Source organism: Dasypus novemcinctus, chromosome 2 (genome assembly GCF_030445035.2).
Source record: "Dasypus novemcinctus isolate mDasNov1 chromosome 2, mDasNov1.1.hap2, whole genome shotgun sequence".
Taxonomy (NCBI): Eukaryota; Metazoa; Chordata; class Mammalia; order Cingulata; family Dasypodidae; genus Dasypus; species Dasypus novemcinctus.
This window is the reverse complement of record NC_080674.1, coordinates 118,155,718-118,176,297: the sequence shown is the minus strand read 5'-3', so window position 1 is coordinate 118,176,297 and position 20,580 is coordinate 118,155,718. Positions and strand designations below refer to the sequence as shown.

Here is a 20,580-nt window from a genome sequence, read left to right as displayed (position 1 = left end):
CTGTAACAAATGTTCCACCAGGGTATGGAGTTGCAAGGGAAATCTACACATCTGAATAATTGTTTTGCAAGTTCACAGTATCTGAAACAAAAATACATTAAAATAATAGTATGGGATGGAGGAAAAATACAGCAAATGTAAGATGAGGAATATAATTGGTAGTAATATTTTGACAATGCTCTTGCATAGTTTGTAACAAACATTTCACACCAATGCAAAGAATTTGTGGAGGGGTGATGTATGAGACCCCTGTGTGATGTTATGTATGTTTATTTTGTAAGTTTACAATCTTTACTATACACTTATTGTTTATGTGTGTTCATGTTATGAATGATATACTTCAATAAAATAAAACTAAACAAAAAAAAAAAGAACAGATAAAGAAAAGATGGAAAAGTTGAACAGGGTTTCAGGGAACTAAATTACAGCAAGAGACATGCAAACATATGTGTCATGGGAGTCTCAGAAGGATAAAAGAAGGGAAAAAGGCCAGAAGGAATAGCTGAAGAAATAATGGTGGAAAATTTCCCAATGCTATTGAAGGACATAGATATCTGTGTCCAAGAAGCACAATGTACTCCCATCCGAATAAATCTGAAGAAACCAACTCCAAGACACATACTAATCAGAATGTCAAATGCCAAAGACAAAGAGAGAATTCTGAGACCAGCAAGAGAGAAGCAATGCATTACATAATAAGAAATACCCAATAAGATTAAGTGCTGATTTCTCATCAGAAACCCTGGAGGCAAGAAGGCAGTGGTATGATATATATAAGATACTGCAAGAGAAAAACAGTCGGCCAAGAATTTTATATCAGGCAAAATTATCTTTCAAAGATGTGGGCTAGATTAGAATATTAACAGATAAACAGAAACTGAGCATTTATAACAAAAAGACTGGCTTTGCAGTAAATACTAAAGGGAGTGTTACAGCCTAAAAAGAAAAGGCATGAGAGAGAGGCTTGGAAGAGAGGCTAGAAATGATGACTGTATCAGTAACAGTAACTAAAAGTGTAAAGAGTAGTGAAAATAAAATGACAGATAAAACCCAAAGACCAAATTGAATGAAATAAGAACTGCCTTTACAGTAATAACATTGAATATTATTACTGTAAAGAAACAGACTGGTGGAATGGGTAAGAAAATTTGAGCCACTGTCTGCAAGACTCACCTCAGATACAAGGATACCAACAGACTGAAAGTGAAAGGTTAGAAAGATAGTCCATGCAAGCAGTAACCCAAAAAAAAGGTGCGATAGCTACACTTATATCAGTAGATAAAGACTTTAAAAGCAAAACTGTTATTAGAGACAAGGAAGGACATTACATATTAATAAAAGGGATGATTCACCAGGAAGAAATAACAATCATAAAAGTATATGCACCTAACCAGGATCCCCAAGATACATGAGACGAACACTAGCAAACACTGGCAAAACTGAATGGAAAAATAGACATCTCTACGATAACAGCTGGAACTTCAATACACCATATCCAGCATTGGATAAAACATCTTGGCAATCTTGGCAAAAGATCAATAAGGAAACAACTTGAATAATATGATAAATAGATTAAACTTAATAGACATAAACAGAACACTGCAACCCAAAACAGCAGGATATAAATTCTTTTCAAGTGCTCAGAGATCTTTCTCCAGGATAGACCTTATGTAGGGTCACAAAGCAGATCTCAATAAATTCAACAAAATTGACAATATACAAAGCACTCTCTCTGATCATAAGGGAATAAAGTTGGAAAACAACAAGGGGCAGAAAAAGGGAAAATTCACATATACATGGAGATTAAACAACGTACTATTAAATAATTGGTAGGTCAAAGAAGAGATTTCAAAAGCAATCAGTAAACATCTTGAGATGAATGAAAATGAGAGCACAACATATCAGAACCTATGGGATGCAGTGAAGACAGTGCTGAGAAGAAAATTTATAGTCCTCAATGCATATATTAAAAAAGAAGAGCTAAAATCAATGACCTAACTACACAGTTGAAGCAACTAGAATAAGAGCAGCAAACTAATCCCAAAGTAATTAGAAGGAATGAAATAACGAAGATCAGAGCAGAAATAAATGAAGTTGAGAACAAAAATAGAATTAACAAAACCAAAAGTTAGTTTTTCCAGAAGATAACCAAACTAACAAACCCTTACCTAGACTAAGAAAAAAAGAGAGAAGATGCGAATAAATGAAATAAAAAATGAAAATGGGAACATTACTACTGACCTCACAGAAATAAGAGAGATCATAAGAGGATATTATGAACAACTTTATGCCAAAAAAATTAGACAATGTAGACAAAATGGAATAATTCCTAGGAACATATAAACAACCTACACTGACCGTAGAAGAAATAGAAGACCTCAACAAACCAATCACAAGTAAAGAAATTGAAACGGTCATCAAACAGTTCCCCAAAATAAAAAGCCCAGGACCAGACGGTTTCACAAGTGAGTTCTACCAAGCATTCAAAGATTTAATACCAATCTTACTCAAGCTCTCCCAAAGAAAATCACAAAAAGGAACGCTACCAAACTCATTCTATGAAGCCAATATCACCCTAATACCAAAGCCAGATAAAGAAAATTACAGATCAATTTCTCTAATGAATACAGATACAAAAATCCTCAATGAAATACTTCCTAATCGAATCCAACAACACATTGAAAGAATTATTCATCATGATCAAGTGGGTTTTATACCAGGCATGCAAGGGTGGTTCGACACAAGAAAATCAATCAGCATAATACACCACATTAATAAATCAAAGAAGTATCACATGATCTTATCGATTGAAGCAAAAAAGGCATTTGACAAAATACAGCATCCTTTCTTCATAAAAATACTACAAAAGATAGCAATTAAAGGAAACTTTCTCAACATATAAAGGCCATATATGAAAAACCCACAGCTAACATAGTACTTAATAGTGAAAGACTGAAAGGTTTCCCATTGAGATCAGTAACAAGAGTAGGATAGCCACTGTAACCACTGTTGTTCAGTATAGTGCTAAACTTCTAGCTAGGGCAATCAGGCAAGTAAAAGTAATTAAAGGCATCCAAATTGGAAAGGGAGAAGTAAAACTCTCACTATTCATAGATGATATGCTCCTATGTCTAGAAAGTCCTGAAAAATCTATAAAAAAGCTGCTAGAGCTAATAAACAATTTCAGTACAGTGTCGGGATACAAGATCAATATGCAAAATCATTTTAAAACACAATATGAGGAGAAAGTCAGGGAAAAAAATCTATTTACAATGTCAACTAAAAGAATCAAATATTCAGGAATAAACTTAACCAAGGATGCAAAGCACTTGTATTAAAAAAAACTATAGTGCACCGCTAGAAGAAATCAAAAAAGACCTAAATAATTGGAAGAACATTCCATGCTCATGGATTGGAAGACTAAGTATCATTAAGATGTCACTTCTACTGAAATTGACACAGATTCAATGCAATCCCAATAAAAATTCCACCAGCACTTTTTTAAACAAATGGAAAACACAAGCATCAAACTTATCTGGAAGGGTAAGAGGCCCAGAATAGCCAGAAACATCTTAAAAAGGATAAGTGAAGTTGGAGGACTCTCACTTCCAGACTTTAAATCGTATTACCTGGTTACAGTGTAAAAACAGCATGGTATTGGCATAAAGACAGACACAGAGACCAATGGAAACGAACTCATGGTTCAGAAACAGACCCTCACATCTATGGCCAAGAAATTTTTGACAAACCTGTCAAATCCACCCAGCTATAACAGAACAGTCTATCCAAGAAATGGTGCTGGGAGAAGTGGATACAAATAGCCGAAAGAAAGATGACCCCAATTTCACATCTTATACAAAAATCAACTCAAAATGGATCAAAGACCTAAATATAAAGGCAAGTACCATAAAGCTCCTAGAAGAAAATGTAGGGAAACATTGTCAAGACCAGGCGGTAGGTGGTGGATTCTTAAACCTTACCCTGAAAGTATGAGCAACAAAAGAAAACATGGATAAATGGGACCTCCTTCAAGAAGGTGAAAAGGCAGCCCACTCAATGGGAAAAAATATTTGGAAACTACATTCTGATAAGGGTTTGATTTCCATTCTATATAAACAGATCATACAACTCAACAATGAAAGAGCAAGCAATCCAATTTTAAAAATGGGCAAAAGATTCAAATAGACATTTCTCCAAAAAGGAAATACAAATGGCCAAAAAACACATGAAAAAATATTCCATATCACTAGTTATTAGGGAAATGCAAATCAAAACAACCATGAGATATCATCTAACACCACATAAAATAGCCATTATTAAAAAAAACAGAATAAGTGCTGGAGAGGATATGGAGAAATAGGAACATTCCTTCATCGTTGGTGGGATTGTAAAATGGTGCAGCCTCTGTGGAAGACAGTTTGACAGTTCCTCAGGTAGCTAAATATAGAACTGTCATATGAATCGGCAATTCCCCTACTAGGAATATATCCAGAAGAACTATGACATGAATAAACATCTGCACACCGATGTTCATAGTGGCATTATTCACAATTGCCAAAAGATGAAAACAACCCAAATGTCCATCAACCAACGGATGGATAAACAAAATGTGGTATATACAGACGATGGAATACTATGCCGCAATAAGAAGAAATCAAATTGGGACACATATGATAACATGGATGAATCTTGACAATATTATACTAAGTGAAGTAAGCCAGACACAAAAGGACAAATGTTGCACGATCTCATTAATATGAACTAAATACAAAGAATAAACACATGGAGTTAAAACCTAGAGTATACGTTATTAGGAGATAAGAGGAGGGTTGAGAAGAACTACTGATGCTTAATGTATGTAGAAGTTTTAACTAACTTGATTATAAAAAGTGTGGAAATGTATAGAACTGATGGTAACGCACTGTTTAGTAAGTAGCAGCTGGTTTGTAAATGGGATTGAAGCTGAAAAGGGTAGTCTGGGCAAGTAAATGTCAATTGAAAGAAAGCTAAAGGATATCTAGGGACTGAAAATACAGTGAACCTAGAGGTGGATGAGAACTGTGATTGAGGATATAAATTCAAGAGTGTCTTCCATGAGCTAGAGCTTATGTACATCACTACTGCAGGGTGGTGGGAATGTGGAGAAGCATGGGAAAACTACAATTAGTGTGACCTATAGATTGTGGTTAACAGCAATACTATGATATCCTTGCATCGATGTCAAAGATGTACTGTGCTGATAATGGAGGTGTATGGAAAAAGGGTGCCAAATGTATGCTATGGACGATGGTTGGTGGTACTAGTCTGATGATGTTATCTCATAGTCAGTAACAAATGTTCCACCATGGTGTGGTGTGTTGGTGAAGGGGTATTGTATGGAAATTCTACACATGTGAATGATTGTTTTGTTAACTCACAATCTCTGTAATAAAAACATATTTTTAAAAAATAGGGTGGGTTGGGGGGAAAGTACACCAAATGTTAAGATAGGGACTATAGTTAGTAGTAATAATTTGATAATGCTCTCACATACAGTGTTTCAAAACAGTGCAAAGCATTGGTGGAAGGGTGATGTATGAGACCCCTGTATGATGTTATGCATGTTTATTTTGTAAGTTCACAGTCTTTACTATACACTTATTGCTTATGCATGTTCATGTATGAATGATATACCTCAATAAAGGAGCATTTAAAAAGAAAGAGCTAGATGAATACACTCACTTGACAACTGTTCTATGGACACATTATTTGTATTTATTTATATTTACTACTTCTGAAAGTGAGAGAGTGGGAAAAAGGATATATGTGATATTGACAAAAAGTCCTCATGTATTATGTTTCGCTAAACCCACATTTGGTAGCATAGCTATAGAAAGAAAAAGTCTACTGTAGAACTGATTGCTAACATTCAAACATTCCAAAACTATATAAATTTCTGAGGGCTCAATGACATAGGTGGCATCATTTCCCTCTTCCCAAAATCTTAACATTTACTTACTTAAGACAATGTAATTAAAAAGTCAATCATGTTGATTTATTTCATGACTCATGCATACTGTCTAGATATTTTCTCATTACAGCAAAAGTTCTACCTTCAGATCCTTTGGTTTTCCTTTTATTTGAAACTTAGGTCAAGTCTACTCTTTGAGGCAGACCTCAAATATATTTTGATTAGTAAATCAATCTTGATACATATTGAGATTTATAACAATTAAGACTGATTTAACTAAGTTTACAGTGTTATGTGAAATTGTTTCTTTTCATCCAAAGATACCATTAAAAGTCAAAAGAGACATTCATATCTAGAATATGTTAAAAAATAAAAATCTCCAATAATATCAATAAAACAAGTAACCTGATTTTTTTAATTGGGTAACATGTGACTTGGAACTAAATAAAAGAGGATATTCAGGGAAGGAGATGTGGCTCAAGTGATAGGATCTCTGCCTACCATATGAGAGGACCCAGGTTCGATTACTGGGCCTCCTGCTGAAATAGAAGAAGAGAAAGTGTGCCTGTGTGCCAAGCCAGTGCCCACATGGTGAGTCGAGTGCCCATGCAGCAAGCCAAGTGCCCACACAGCAGGCCAAGTGCCCATGCAGCAGGCCAAGTGCCCACGTGCCTGCCTGCGTGGTCAGCTGAGTGCCCAATTGAGTGTCTACATGGCAAGCCAAGTGCCCAGGTGACAAGCCAGTGCCTCAGGGCAAGCCAAGTGCCTGCATGGTAAGCCAGTGCCCATGCCAAGTGAGTCACACAGCAAGATGATGACACAATAAAAAAGAGACAAAGGGGAGAGTCAAAGTGAAGTGCAGCAGAGACCAGGAACTGAAGTGACGCAATTAACAGGGAACCTCTCTCCTCATTAGAGGCCCCCAGAATCGAATCCTAGAGGAGAAAGACGAGAAGAGAAGACAAAAAGAGAAAGATACAGAAGATAACATAGCAAATGAACACAGACAGCAAAAACAGCAGGGTAGTGGTGGAAGTGGAGGCAGGGGTGGGGAAGAAAAAAAAAGGGATATTCAAATGGCCCTGAGACAGTGCACAATATCGTTAGACTTCAGGGAAATGCAAATTAAAACCACAATAAGATACCATTACAGTCCCACTAGAATAGCTAAGAATTTTAATTGGTAATTCCAAGTGTGGCCTAGGACGTGGCTCAACTAGAACTCATATACACTGCTGGTGTGAATGTAAACTGGTACATCCACCTGTAAAACAGTTAGTAATATGCATTTAACCTATGACCCAGCACTTCCTCTCCTAGAGAAATGCAGGCTTATTTTCCTCAAAGCATATGCACAAAAATATTCAAAGGAGCTTTATTCATAATAGCTAAAAACTGGATAAAATCCAATGCAAAAGGAAATGGACAAAACTTTATGGTCTATTTGTACACTGGAATATTATACAGCAATAAAAAAAAGCAACTACTGATACATGCAACAACAGATGAATCTCTCAGGCATTATACTGAGAATAAGGAGCCAAACACAAAGAGTATCTACTTCATAATTCCATTTATATGAAGCTCAAGAACAGTCAAAATCAAACACTGGTGACAGAAATCAGAATAGTGGTTCCCTCCAGGAAAAGCAAAAAAAAGTGAGTATTGACTTGGCAATGTTTTATATCTTGATCTGGATAGTGGCTTCACAGGAATATACATATATATAAGTAAGCTGTCAGTTATGATTAGTGTATTAGTGTGTTAGCATTTAGTTAATATTATGTATTTATTCTTCAACAAAAAATTTTTAAAAATAATTTATATATGGTTCTTAATTTTATTTTATAGTTACTCTCTTTAATGCTTTTCTTTTCACGTACAATTAGAAATGAAAATGCACATCATTTCAATCTGTGTAGTAATAAGAAATTATGGTAAAAGTTCATTGTATAATCTAAATTCCTTGTGGGTAGAGTATTTGTGTTACAAATAAAATCTGAATATGTGCCTAATAAAATAAAAATTGAAGACAGACTGAGCAACTGTTTCAGATTAAAGGAGACTGAAGAGACATGACAATTAAATGCAATGCATGAGCCTGGATAGGATCCTGAATAGGGTTGGAGGGCAGCAGGAAGGGGGAATACTGAAAAGGACCATAATGGAGCAACTAATGAAATGTGAATATGAAGTGTACATTAGATAACAGCAAGCTATCAATGTAACAGTAGTCACTCTGTCCAAAATCTATCAAGATTAAATCATATAAATGAGTATCAAAGCCAGTTCCATTACTATAAACAACAATTATTATTCTGGCAAAAAACGAACACTATGAAATCTTAAAACCACAAATGAACTAAGTAACATTTGCTAGTTTTCAAGAATAGATGGTTCTATCACCAGCAAAACTGCTATCAAACACGATTCCACAACCGACTATAAAAATGAACCGAAATTATGTTAAAAAATGTGTTTGGGAAGCTGATATGGTTCAAATAGCTAGGCACTGGTCTACCACATAGGAGGTCCCAGTTAAGGTTCCAGTGCCTCCTAAAAGAAGACAACAGTCGCCACCCCCACCACAAACAAGTTAGATGCCGCCCCACAGCAATGAGCAGGTGCCACAAGCCAGCAGATACCACAGCCCACAGGGAGAGGATGTGGTTCTGGCCATTGGGTACTCGCTTTTCATGTGGGAGGTCCCGGGTTTGGCTCCCGGTGCCTCCTGGAGAAGGTGAGAAAACAATGAGAGACAGACGAGAGAACCATCTGGGGGAGGGGAGGGTAAATAACGAAAAATAAAGTAAATAAAATAAATCTTTAAAAAAAACCTGATCAACAGTATCTAGAAAACATTTTCACAACTTTGTCATAAATTTACTTCACTGAATAAAATTGTCCAGAAATAATCCAATTAGCAAAGGTCAATCAAAAGGTCAAAGACTGGAAACTACTAATCAACATGCCTTTAGCTTTCTATGGATAGTTATTTATACCTTCTTCCTGAGAAGCCTGCTTGCTACCACTTCTTTCAGCTCTGCCCACATAAAAGCCCTGTTTTAGATGTCAAATTCTGCTACTAAGTATAACAAAACATATCTGGAGTCCCACATATAGTGAAAAATTAACATTAGTGTAACTGTAGAAATGGTATAATAAACCAAATAAAAATGTTAGCAGCTTAAAGTAAGAGGGAAAGCAGTATAACTTAATAGCAAGAGAAAAGAAGGTGCTTTAAGACATCATCACAAGTCTAATTGGCAGTTATAAAACAGTACAAAACCTTTTATGTCAATATAATTGAAAAGTTAAAAGAAACAATGAGGCACTAACATAAAATCTTATAAAAAATGGAAAGATCTGTGTTTCAACTAAGCCTTAACAACAGTGGTTTTCCACTCTCAAACAATTCTGTTTCTATTATATTGCAGTACCATCAAGTGGCAGAAAGATATACTGCAGTTCTAGGGTGGCTCGCTGAATCCTTTCACCAATCAAAAACGCAAAAATGACAATACTTCACCTTAATCCCAAAACTTTTCTATTATGACAAAAGTAGACATGAATAAATCAGGAATAAAAACTAAAAAGTCTTGCTTTTAAAGATACTGATCCAAAAATCTACAGAAATTAAAGGTTAGTCTTTTTCTCCCAAGTTCCTTTATCAACTAAAAAAAGGATTTTATTTAGATCAAAAAGGATTAGAAGTTAAGATTAATTCTTAGATATAAAAGCAAATTTTCTGACTAAAATAAAGGGATAATGGTTCCTCAGAATGTCAATGCAAAGCAAAAACTCTAAAATCGAAAAAAGAAAATCCCTAATGACCCAAATCAGAAAAGCAAATGTTAAAAAACGATAATGCTTAAAAATGGCAAATTCCTTCTATTTGATTTGTGTGTGTGTTTAGAAATACTCATGCATCTAAATACAAATACTTCTTGAGTGCATATATTGTAGTGGTTAAGAACTTAGTCTCCAGAGCCAGAATACCTATGTTTGCACTCATTTTTTACTGCTGCTTACTAACTGTGAAACCTTGGACATCCCTTGGTAGAGAATGTAAAACACCTGGAACTCACATACACTGCTGATGGGAATGTGCAATCACTTAGAAAAACAGTTTGGTGGTGTCTTAAACAGTTAAAACAGATACCAACCATATTACGCAGACATTCTGTCCTAGTATTTATCCAAGAGACATGAGCATATATCCACACAAAGATTTGTACCTAAATGCCAAGAACTACGAACAACCCAAACGTTCATCAGCAAATGAATGGATAAACAAATCAAAATCTATCCATAAAATGGAATACTATACAGTAAAACAAGGGAATGAACTACTGATACAAACAACATGGATGAATCTCAAAACAATTTTTATGAGTGAAAAAAGGATAGAAAAAGAATACAAAATGTATGACTCCAACTATATAAAATTCTAAACTAAGAAAATCAGTGGGTGTGTGAGAGAAGGTTCCAGGGAAGAAGTTACAAAGAGGTAAAAGGAAACTTTTGGGGATAATGGATATGGTCATTAGCTTGTTTCTGATGATGGTCTCACAGGGATGAGAGAGAAAGAAAGAGAGAGAGAGAGAGAGAGTGTGTGTGTGTGTGTGTGTGTGTGTGAACATTCATGAAATTATGTGCCGTTTATTGTATGCCAATCAACTGCATATATACATCAATAAAGCTGTTAATTTTAAAAATGGCTATGGGGTAGCAGATACTTAGGGGGTTGCTGTATCATTCTCTTTTACTTTTTGTGCACTTTAAAAAAAATCTTGTTTTTTTTCAAGTGTTTTAAGACTTGGTTTCCACGACAATAACCAAAGTATTCTGTGGAAACTGTATATATGTTAAGCCTTTTATGGTTAATTCAGGAGTAAATGGTGGGAGAGTTACACTGCACAAGTTATAATGTAATGCATAAATATGTATTAAAAATTCCTATTATTTCAAGTCTTGTAACCACATCTGTTCCAGGGTTAGTTTTTCCTGGCTATCTTTATAAAGATCCCCAAACTCCCATAGTAGTTGTACCCCTCCCTGCAAGACTCTATGTGGTTTCCATTATATACACTCCGTTCCCCCACTCCCCATGCCCTAAGAATATATTTTATTTATTCTCTTACAAATTATAGTGAGCTACAGTTATTACTGAAATTTAGCATCACATGGGCAGGATCTTTTATCTTAGTATCTTGAAGCAAAAGACAGGTAAGATAAACCAAAGCAAAAAAATGGGTGCCTCAGCTCGCAGGTAACTGCCTCTATTTCCCTGAACGTCCTATTTCTGTATCATACTGACTCGTTAGCATATAGTGCATAAAATACATAAAACTCATCAGCTGGATGGTTCTAGTGGTAGACATGGGTAGATCCCTCGGGTCTGGGGTACTTCAGCTTTGAAAGTTGAGCTATTTGAATTCCCCCAGATTCCCCTAAGAAGATCCAATTATACAGGAAACTGATCCCACCCAATTTAACCAAATTTTTTTTACTCCAGTTAAGGGAGTGTCCTTTCTGAACCTGGACAGTTATCTTACTGCCTTAGGAGGAGTAAAACTCCATGTACAGGAATACAAAGCAATTCCTCTAAGTAGGGTACCATAGTTTCTACACAGTCCCCTACCTTAAAAGTAAGGAGACTACAAAGTTTGAGGAAACAAAGAGAACACTTCACAACTTCTTTCTCATATAGTCCCACCATCTAAAAAAGGGAAAAGATGGGCTTTTAGGGCATGTGACAATTCTTCACTGTCTTCCCAAAGAGCTTTCAGTTTAAAGAGGTGTACATAAACCCTTCATTTACTTGTATACGATGGCTCTGTCTATAATCTGTTGCCAAATTCTGTTGTTCCATATTGAATATAAAATGCAGCATTTTCACCATTTTTTCAATCCTACTCCCAAGTAAATAACCACTAATGTGCTTTATAAGACGTTTAACTATTATCCCTCACTAAGAGTCACACCCAAACCAAGCAGTGAACAATGCTGCAGGAGAAAGAGTCAAAGAAGACAATGGATACAAATGACATATGCCACAAATAAGGCAATGGATACAAATGACAAATGCCACAAAGTCTGTATTATCAATTTCAAAATATATCTCAAATCCAAATCACTTCCGCATTAGACTTTTCTTCTTAAAGATATTATTTTCAGTTATATAGCCCTCTCCTTAAAAAATGTGTATCTTATAGATTAAATGACTTGCCCAAAATCTCTAGACTGCTGCGTAACAGAGCCTGAACTAGAACCAAAATCTTTCAACTACACCAGACCTTTTTCCACTGTATTATACTTCCTATACCTCAACTTCTCAAAATTTGACTCAAGGATGAAGCAAAATATAATAAAGGATAAGGAACTGATAAATAAGAACTCAGTATACAATCTATCACAAGGTATTATATCATTAAAATGCCAAATGAATAATAAATACAGTAATTTTATTGAAGTTCAGGGACTACACGTGCTAGAGATAACCACTTAGATTTAAAATTAAGTAGAATTTTAATTAATAATGTATTTTACAAATTAACCATTCCTCATTTTACAGATAAAGAAACTCAGACCCTGTATAAAGAGCTACTTCATGACAGTACTTCAAGGAAGAGCCATAATATGAGCTAGATCTAGAAAGGGACCAAGACAGGATCTGCAAAGGCAGGAAGAAAAGAGGACTTTCCAGGTAGGGAAATAATAAAGGAACAAAGTTTAGAGGCTGGAACAAGTCAAGTTCAGAATACAGAGAACTGGCCGGGAATAAAGAAAGGTAAATTTAGGAACAACTAAGGGGAGGGGGGACTTAAATACTTAAAGGATTAAACTTTATTATATAGGCAGGGGGGAGCTAGAGTGGGTTTTTTAACAACAAATATAAATTTTTAGAGAAGCCTAAATTATACACCTGTCTGGAAGTCAAAACTATAAACATGAGAAAAAAAAAAGAAAAAGATTTTAATAGCCAAAACAATTGCAATATTACATTTCCAACAACTATAAATCAACTCTAAAGGTAAAAATGGAGAAGGAACCAACATAAAGAAGTGAAAAATATATTTAAAAATGGGCAATTAAAGAAGAAACAAGGAACGAATAAATGATAGAAAGATGTGGGGAAAAAATCAACAGTTTTCTTTCAAAAACACATGCTATTAAAGATACATCACTTCATGCAGTCAAGTTCTGGAAAAAGCATTAGACTCTCCAAACAAGTAAGTCTAAATGGCTGAAAAAAAAATACACTCAGATCTTAACAAAATGCTTCAAACTACAATGATAACTCACCTCTCTAGCAGCACAATCATGAGGAGCTTCTTCTTTATTTACTTTTCCTTTTGGAAATCCCCAGCCTGATTTTGCTAGGTACCCCTGAACCAGTAGTACCTACGAAAACAAAACAAAAATTAAGACTCACCTTTTTTCTAAAACCAAAGGTGTTTTTCTCCTTTCTTCAAAAAACTGTGATTGGGAAGCTGATGTAGCTCAAGTGGTTGAGCATGAGCTTCCCATGTATGAGGTCCCGGGTTCGATACCCAGTACCTCCTTAAAAAAAAAAAAAGGTATCAGTAAGTTTATAGTGTACTTGGTTTAAATACTTTCCTTGAAGATGATTATACTATTACCGGAGTGAGGAAAGGCATCCTGCCCATTAAAAAAAAAAATTTTCTTCAACAGTGAAGTGATACTTCTTCACATTAAGCCATATTGCCTCACTAAAATCTTAAAACCCAGAATAAAAACAAACTAAATAATGTAAATTTTGACCTTTAGCACTAAAATTTAAGTATATTTTTAAATGTCCATTCAAAACTTTACATAAATAGCCTATTTTGTTAATAGGCTAAAATTTAACAGCTGATCACTCTTTCACCTTTTCCTATTTTATTTTACTCACATTTTCAAGTGTCTCATCAAGAATAATTGCACCATATGTTGGTACTCCCATTTTATACTCCTTCCATTCATCCAAAACTTTTTCCACATCTTCACCTTGAGGCAGCAAAAATGGACAATGACTGAAAAGTATAAATAGTGTCAAGGAAGCTAGTTTCTCCCTTAATACAGCTTAAGCACTTATACAGAAAAAGAAACCCATTTAAACCAACTTTGGAATTTGTATGAAATTACTCAAATCTCCTGACTTACGTTAAACCTGTTTTCCCCCCACATTTGTTTTCTCTTGAACACATCACTGCCAACTCGTATAGCTAGCCTGGGCCCAAAATTGAATCAAGAAAGTTTTGGGTACTCATAGCCCTGGATCCCTAGGTTAACACAAATGAATTCTGGATCACATGAACAGCTCAAACATTTCTCATTAAGTGAGTTGAATTCATCACATTAGGTAGTAAACAGACAATAAAACTGATAGCAAGATATGAAAGTAAGGAATACATATATTGTTGAGAGGTAGAAATCATCAGAAGAACAAAAAATAGTCAAAAGTGGTTAACTCTGGAAAGTAGAATTAGGGATGAGCTATACCATTCTGTACTGTTTGAATTTATTTGCCGTGTATACATATTGCTTTTAAAATTTAAAGAAAAAATCAAGTTAAATATTTACTAAGGATTACAGGGAAAGAAAAATCTAAGAATTAAGGAAAATATGGCCATTTAAAAAAAAAACCAGGCATGCCCACCTCCCCCGCCCCAAAATCAAACACTGTAAAGTAAGTAAATATACACATATTTATAATTATATATATCCTAAACCCTGAAACAGTATGCTTCAGGCTTTTAATACTCCATGCTATCAAATTTTAACTTCTAATAGTGTTTCTCAAACTGAGGACATATTCTTAAGGGTTTTCAAGTCCTCTATGAAAATTGTTACATCCTGCATTTGCATTTTGATGTTAATCCAAAAACATGAAATATGAGCTTATTTCCAATCCTATGGATGACTACCTATATCAAGTACTGCTACTTGATTTCAGAGATTATATTGGTATTTTCCTAGCTACTGGCTATTCAGAAGCAACCTAATGTACAAACAGTGTATTAGGGCCAAATGACATCCCAACATGCCATAGAAAGGAAGGTTTCAGAGCAGACAAAGCAGATAATGGTGGTAGAAGGCGTGGTAGTACAAAACACGACAAACTCAAAACACTCTGAGGAAATCAGCATAATATTGTGATCAGAGATTTAATTTAAACAAAAATATCACATTACATTAAATTCATGTTATTAATTCGAACTTTATGAGTTCTACAATTTTGTACTTAAAAGTTCATTTGGGTTTTATAGTTGTACTAAGAACTAAAAGAGGACTTCAAATAGCCAAAGAAGTCAATCATCTAAGACAACATTGTAATCAGAAGACAGGAATGAGGTTAATCTCTATATAATTATTCCATGCCTTCATTTTGGGAGAGGAATAAAAATTAAAGCTTGCTACATTTACTATTCAAGTCCTAGAGTTCTATATGGGCTTGCTAAAAGATTCTGAAAGGTATTTTCCAATAAGCTTTGGCTTTAGATGTTACTGAAAATCCCTTATTTGTTTTAAAGTTACCACAATTTTTTTTAATGTAAGCAAAGCATAAATTTTTAAGTAAGCGGATAATTTTTTCCACAAAAAACTTAACCACAGAGAAACTGATATAGAAAGCTCCCAGCAACTGAGATAACTTCAATTTGTTCAGACAGTAGGGTGCTTACACAGCATTTTTGTTTCTTCCTTTTTCCTACAATGTTCCTAATAACTTCAAGTTGCATCAATCAGTGCCTCTACAAAGAGAATGAAACCTCCATCTGCTATCTCACTTTTCTACCAATTAAACAACTTCTTTAAAAAGAATAACAGAAAAGGTTTAGTGAAAGAAATAAAATCAATTTAAGTTTGGAAATTTTTACAGACTTCATTTATCTATTTTTCTCTTCCTCTAAGAACATGACAAAATAAGCTGACTGAATCAACTACACTTCAAGACACACTTGCAATTAACATAGAAAAGAACCTGTTAAGTACCTATCTAAGTCCACACACAAAATTAGCAAGTAAAAGTACCAAATACTCAATCTTAAGTGACATAAAATTCCCCACTGACAGTTCTTCATACCTAACATTACATAACAGTAATTCAACTCAACTGTGGGAGTAGGAATTTTAAAAGCACATTTTTTAATGAGATAATGTACTTAATTAGAAATTAGATATATATAAAAGCTGATAACATGTACTAAATAATTGTTAACCTACAGCATGTACTAAATAATTAAGTCATTTCTAAGTTTTACTAAAATTCTTACTTGACTACTGTCTAATTTCCTTAACCTCCATACCAAATTATTTTGAGTCTGGAATCTGGGCTACGGTTCCACGATAAGAAAGAATGAAGGTTAGTTAGACTGGTTAGATTTTAAGCACATGTCCGTTTATATAACACATATTCTTTCTTTTTAAGAACAATTCTGTTGCTTGACATACTGGTTTTTGATTCAAACATTTTTGCAAAAAGACGGAAAACCTGCACTAAGTATAAATAATCACCTAGAGAGCAATCTCCATCCCAAATCCTACCATTAATATTGATGACACCAATTTCCATGGACACTCATCTCAAACTCTAGCCTCACTTCCTTGATTGCCCTGTCCTTCACATCCACTCATTAAGGGACCACTTCCCAAAGCAATTAAAATAAAACACCCTGGCGGCAGACTTGGCCCAGTGGTTAGGGTGTCTGTCTACCATATGGGAGGTCTGCAGTTCAAACCTGGGGCCTCCTTGATCCGTGTAGAGCTGGCCCATGAGCAGTGCTGATGTGCACAAGGAGTTCCCTGCCCCTGCGTAGGGGAGCCCCACGCAAGGAGTGCGCCCTGTAAGAGACCCTCCCAGCGCAAAAGAAAAGTGCAGCCTGCCCAGGAATGGTGCCACCCACACAGAGAGTTGACACAAGATGACGCAACCAAAAAAAACACAGATTGCCGTTCCGCTGACAACAACAGAAGCAGACAAAGAAGAACACACAGCAAATAGACACAGAGAACAGACAAGGGCGGGGGGGGGGGGCGGATAAATAAATCTTTAAAAATAAATAAATAAATAAATAACACGTTGACCACAACCTTCTACAGTTTTCTTCTAATAATGTTCACTATATCATTATTCTATATAAATCTTTGGCTTTATCTTTCTCCTATCAGTAATCTCCTGTTTTATTTTCTTCCCTAAAAAGTCCACAGTCCATCACTTTAATCAGTATCTTACCAATATCCTCAACTCTATTGCTTCATTGTTTGCTGAATAAAACTCCCTAGCAAAACTTCAACACTGAAGCAAATCCAGAAAACCGGTGTCTGTATCCAGATTGCTAACTTACTGAAGGGGAAAAAAAATTCACAAGACTGCACAGTTTACAAAAGATAAAATAGAGGCATAGAAAAGCCCCACAATTTGCCCAAGTTCCCATGGCTACTAACTGTAAGAAAAAGGACAGTAACCCAGGGAATCTGGCTCCAGAACTCATGTTATTGAGCATTCATTCTCTCCAATCCACTATCTCACAAGTACCACAAACTCAACTTGTCCATAACTGAGCCCATTATTTCCCCACAAAATTTTTCCTCCTTTATTTTCCTATGAATGGAACAGCACACCCATCCCCTCAACTGCTCAAACCAGAAACCTGGGTACCATACCATCATCCTTCTCTTCTCAAATACCCAAGGTATCATCAGTTTTGCTTCCTAAATGTCTTTCAAATTTCACTTCTTCTATACTACCACCAGTTTCTATTACCAGCTCATAAATTAGTGAAATAACACCGTAACTAATTTCCCACCTAGTTTACAGTAAGATTCTCATCTTTTCTGTAAATTGACATTTTTCACAAAATGTTTAATTTTTTAAAAATTCCAGTATTTCCCTATATAAAGCCCAAACATGGCCTACAGCCCCTACACATTAGCCCATTAACACTATAGTATCATTTCATCTCTCCCCACTTACTCTACAGTTCAGTCACATTTAGCTTTTTTTCACTTTCTCATATAAAGTATCGCTTCCTCCAAAGACTACTTCTAGCCCCAAATTTGGGGTTGTTAAGCACCTTATTACATCCTTTCTCAAGTACTGTTAACACTCCACCCTACATTCAACCTATCCTGCCAGATAAATCAATACCAGTTTCAAATGATATGAGTACCTTGAACCCTTGCTCAAAAACTTCCTATGGTTAACCATTGTCTAGAACAATGTTCCACCTGTTCTCTGCAGAGTCCTAAGGGTTCCTGATTTCACCGGGCTCAGGGGAAGTACCTGGGAGCTGAGTGCAAGGGTATTTATAGGTCCCTCAACCCTAGACTCTAATTTATTATAGTGGACTTTTGAGTACAGTTCCATTTGAATGCATGATCTATGATTAAAAAGTATGTATCTTCAAAAAAATACAATTCACAAAAATGATGGGGATGGGGGTGGGGAGTGGGTTATATGGGAACCTCTTATGTTTTTTTAATGTAACGTTCTATGTGAGCTATTAACTTTTTTAAAAATGTGTTAATAAAAAAAAAAAAAAGTGGCACAGAATGCAAATCAAAGCACCTTGGCTCAAGATTTAAGAACTCCCACAATACCACTCTATATATCTATCTATATCTCCTAGTTCCATAAGAACTCTCTCTGCTCAATGCAAACTAATTTATTTCCCAATAAATCTTTTATGCTTTCCAATGCTCCAATTTGGTTTAAGCTCTTTTCCTCCAACCCAGAACATACTCCCCATATTCACTTACTTTAAAAAAATCCTTTATTCTCTTAAAAATATAGCTTTGCCTAAAATGTTTTAATCCTTTTTCCATTCTCAAAGGATGTACTATCAAGATCATTAGCTATTCAGCTTTTGTAATACACAGCTTTTGTAATCTTAAATAATCATTTAAACCTTTTATAATTAATAAATTATGACATGTCATTTGTCTTATTTGTATATGGGGGGAGAGGTTGTTTAAAGCCAAGGACTTTATATTTGCCACAGAACCAATACTTCTACTTTGAACATAATTAATTACTTAAGGATTTTCTCTCCCAGAAAGATAGTGATCTGATTAAATGGAGCAGCAAGAGGAAAATAAAAAACAGAGCAGTTCTAGAAATAGGCTAGCTTTAATTGCCTGAAAGAAAAGTAAACTGAATTAATTTTAATCATCAGTGCACATTTCAAGGGGTCCCATTAAATTGTGGCAATTATTTATATTTGACAATTTTTAGAAATCAAGTATGATTTATCTAATAGATTGTAAATCTCAAAGACAAGGAAAAGGACATTTATTTATGCTAAAATATTTTATTAACAAAAATTGAAAACAGTCATTACATTAATAAAAAGGATATCAGCTTTAGCAAAATCTCTTATCCCACACTGAGGTAATCCTGGTGTGTTCTGCATGTAGAAATCCAAGTAAAACCAATGGGCAAGTTCAATCTGAAAACACACTCGGATTGCATTGTCTCTTTCCTCACTGGGAATATGCAAAATAAATCGGCTGTCAAAAACAAAACACATAAAAATTATATTTACAAATTATAACAATTTACTTTAACCTATTTAATTGCTACATTCCTGATACACAAACATAAAAAAGGGACTAAGAACAGTACTCATCAAAGAAGAAATATTTGGAGAAAATTATTAAAAGAAGATGGCTCAAAAAAGAAAGGACATCACATGTATCTCACTTAAGAATTTTAAAACCTATTTACTCACAAAAAATTAAAGGTGAACAAGAAAACAACCTTTGCTGGGATTCTTCCCATGTCTATTAACAAGAACATATGCAAATATACTCATACAAACAATGAAAAATACATTAGATATTTGCTTAATCTTCACACACAAAGTATTACCAAGAAATATTAAAGGAATTAACACTGCTTTTCATTAATACATTAGACTTCTCAAAGCACCTCATCTGTTAAATGAGTTTAAACTAAATCTCAAATATTCTCATTTTAAAAATACAAGTGTCTTTTCCAAGAAGACTTGAGGATAGGCATTTATAATATATTATATGTACAAATGTGGATATGTGATTAAAATAATGACCCTCCTTTCTTTGTTAAACAGACGAAACAATATGTATATCTAAGTGAGTATGATTCACAGCATTCACCATAAGCAGCTAACCAATTATATCTTCTAGCTCTAAGCATTTTTGGCGATCCTTTTTTGTAGTGACCTTCAAAAACAATTTGAATTACTGAAATCCAACGGTTTTTAAGAATCACAGTTGTGAGAGTGAGCAGTAAGGGAGGCGGGGGTTGGACTATCCATGGTACTGGGGTGAAGGCTGGAAGAAGAAACACATGAACTCTGGGGATTTTTAAGTCTGTGCTTGAAACTACAATGGTGGGAATATTCTTTTGGCAAATATGGCAGGGAAGGTCCTTGGTATAGGGTGTCAGAGATGGGGATATGTGGGAAAGGGTGCACCCGGGGCATGCTTTTATGGAATTATGAATGTGTTCATTTTGTCAAAGAGTGTTATCTCAGTGGCTGGAGAACCACACAACAAAATATTAAACTCCCACCCTGGGGAGTCTTGCTACATTCTCAAATAGAGGGGCAAGCATCTCTCGAGTACACAGGCAGTGCCTAAAA

General features: G+C 35.0%; 1 protein-coding gene across 1 annotated transcript in view; it reads right to left on the bottom strand.

Annotated features, from left to right (window-relative positions):
* Positions 1-20,580, bottom strand: part of DCP2 (decapping mRNA 2) — an 82,448-nt gene that overhangs the window by 43,251 nt on the left and 18,617 nt on the right. The window contains exons 2-4 of the mRNA XM_004480292.4: positions 19,314-19,465; positions 13,869-13,996; positions 13,259-13,357 (exon numbers count right to left, since the gene is read on the bottom strand). Coding sequence (XP_004480349.1) covers positions 13,259-13,357; positions 13,869-13,996; positions 19,314-19,465 — 379 coding nt within the window. The remainder of the gene's footprint in view (positions 1-13,258; positions 13,358-13,868; positions 13,997-19,313; positions 19,466-20,580) is intronic.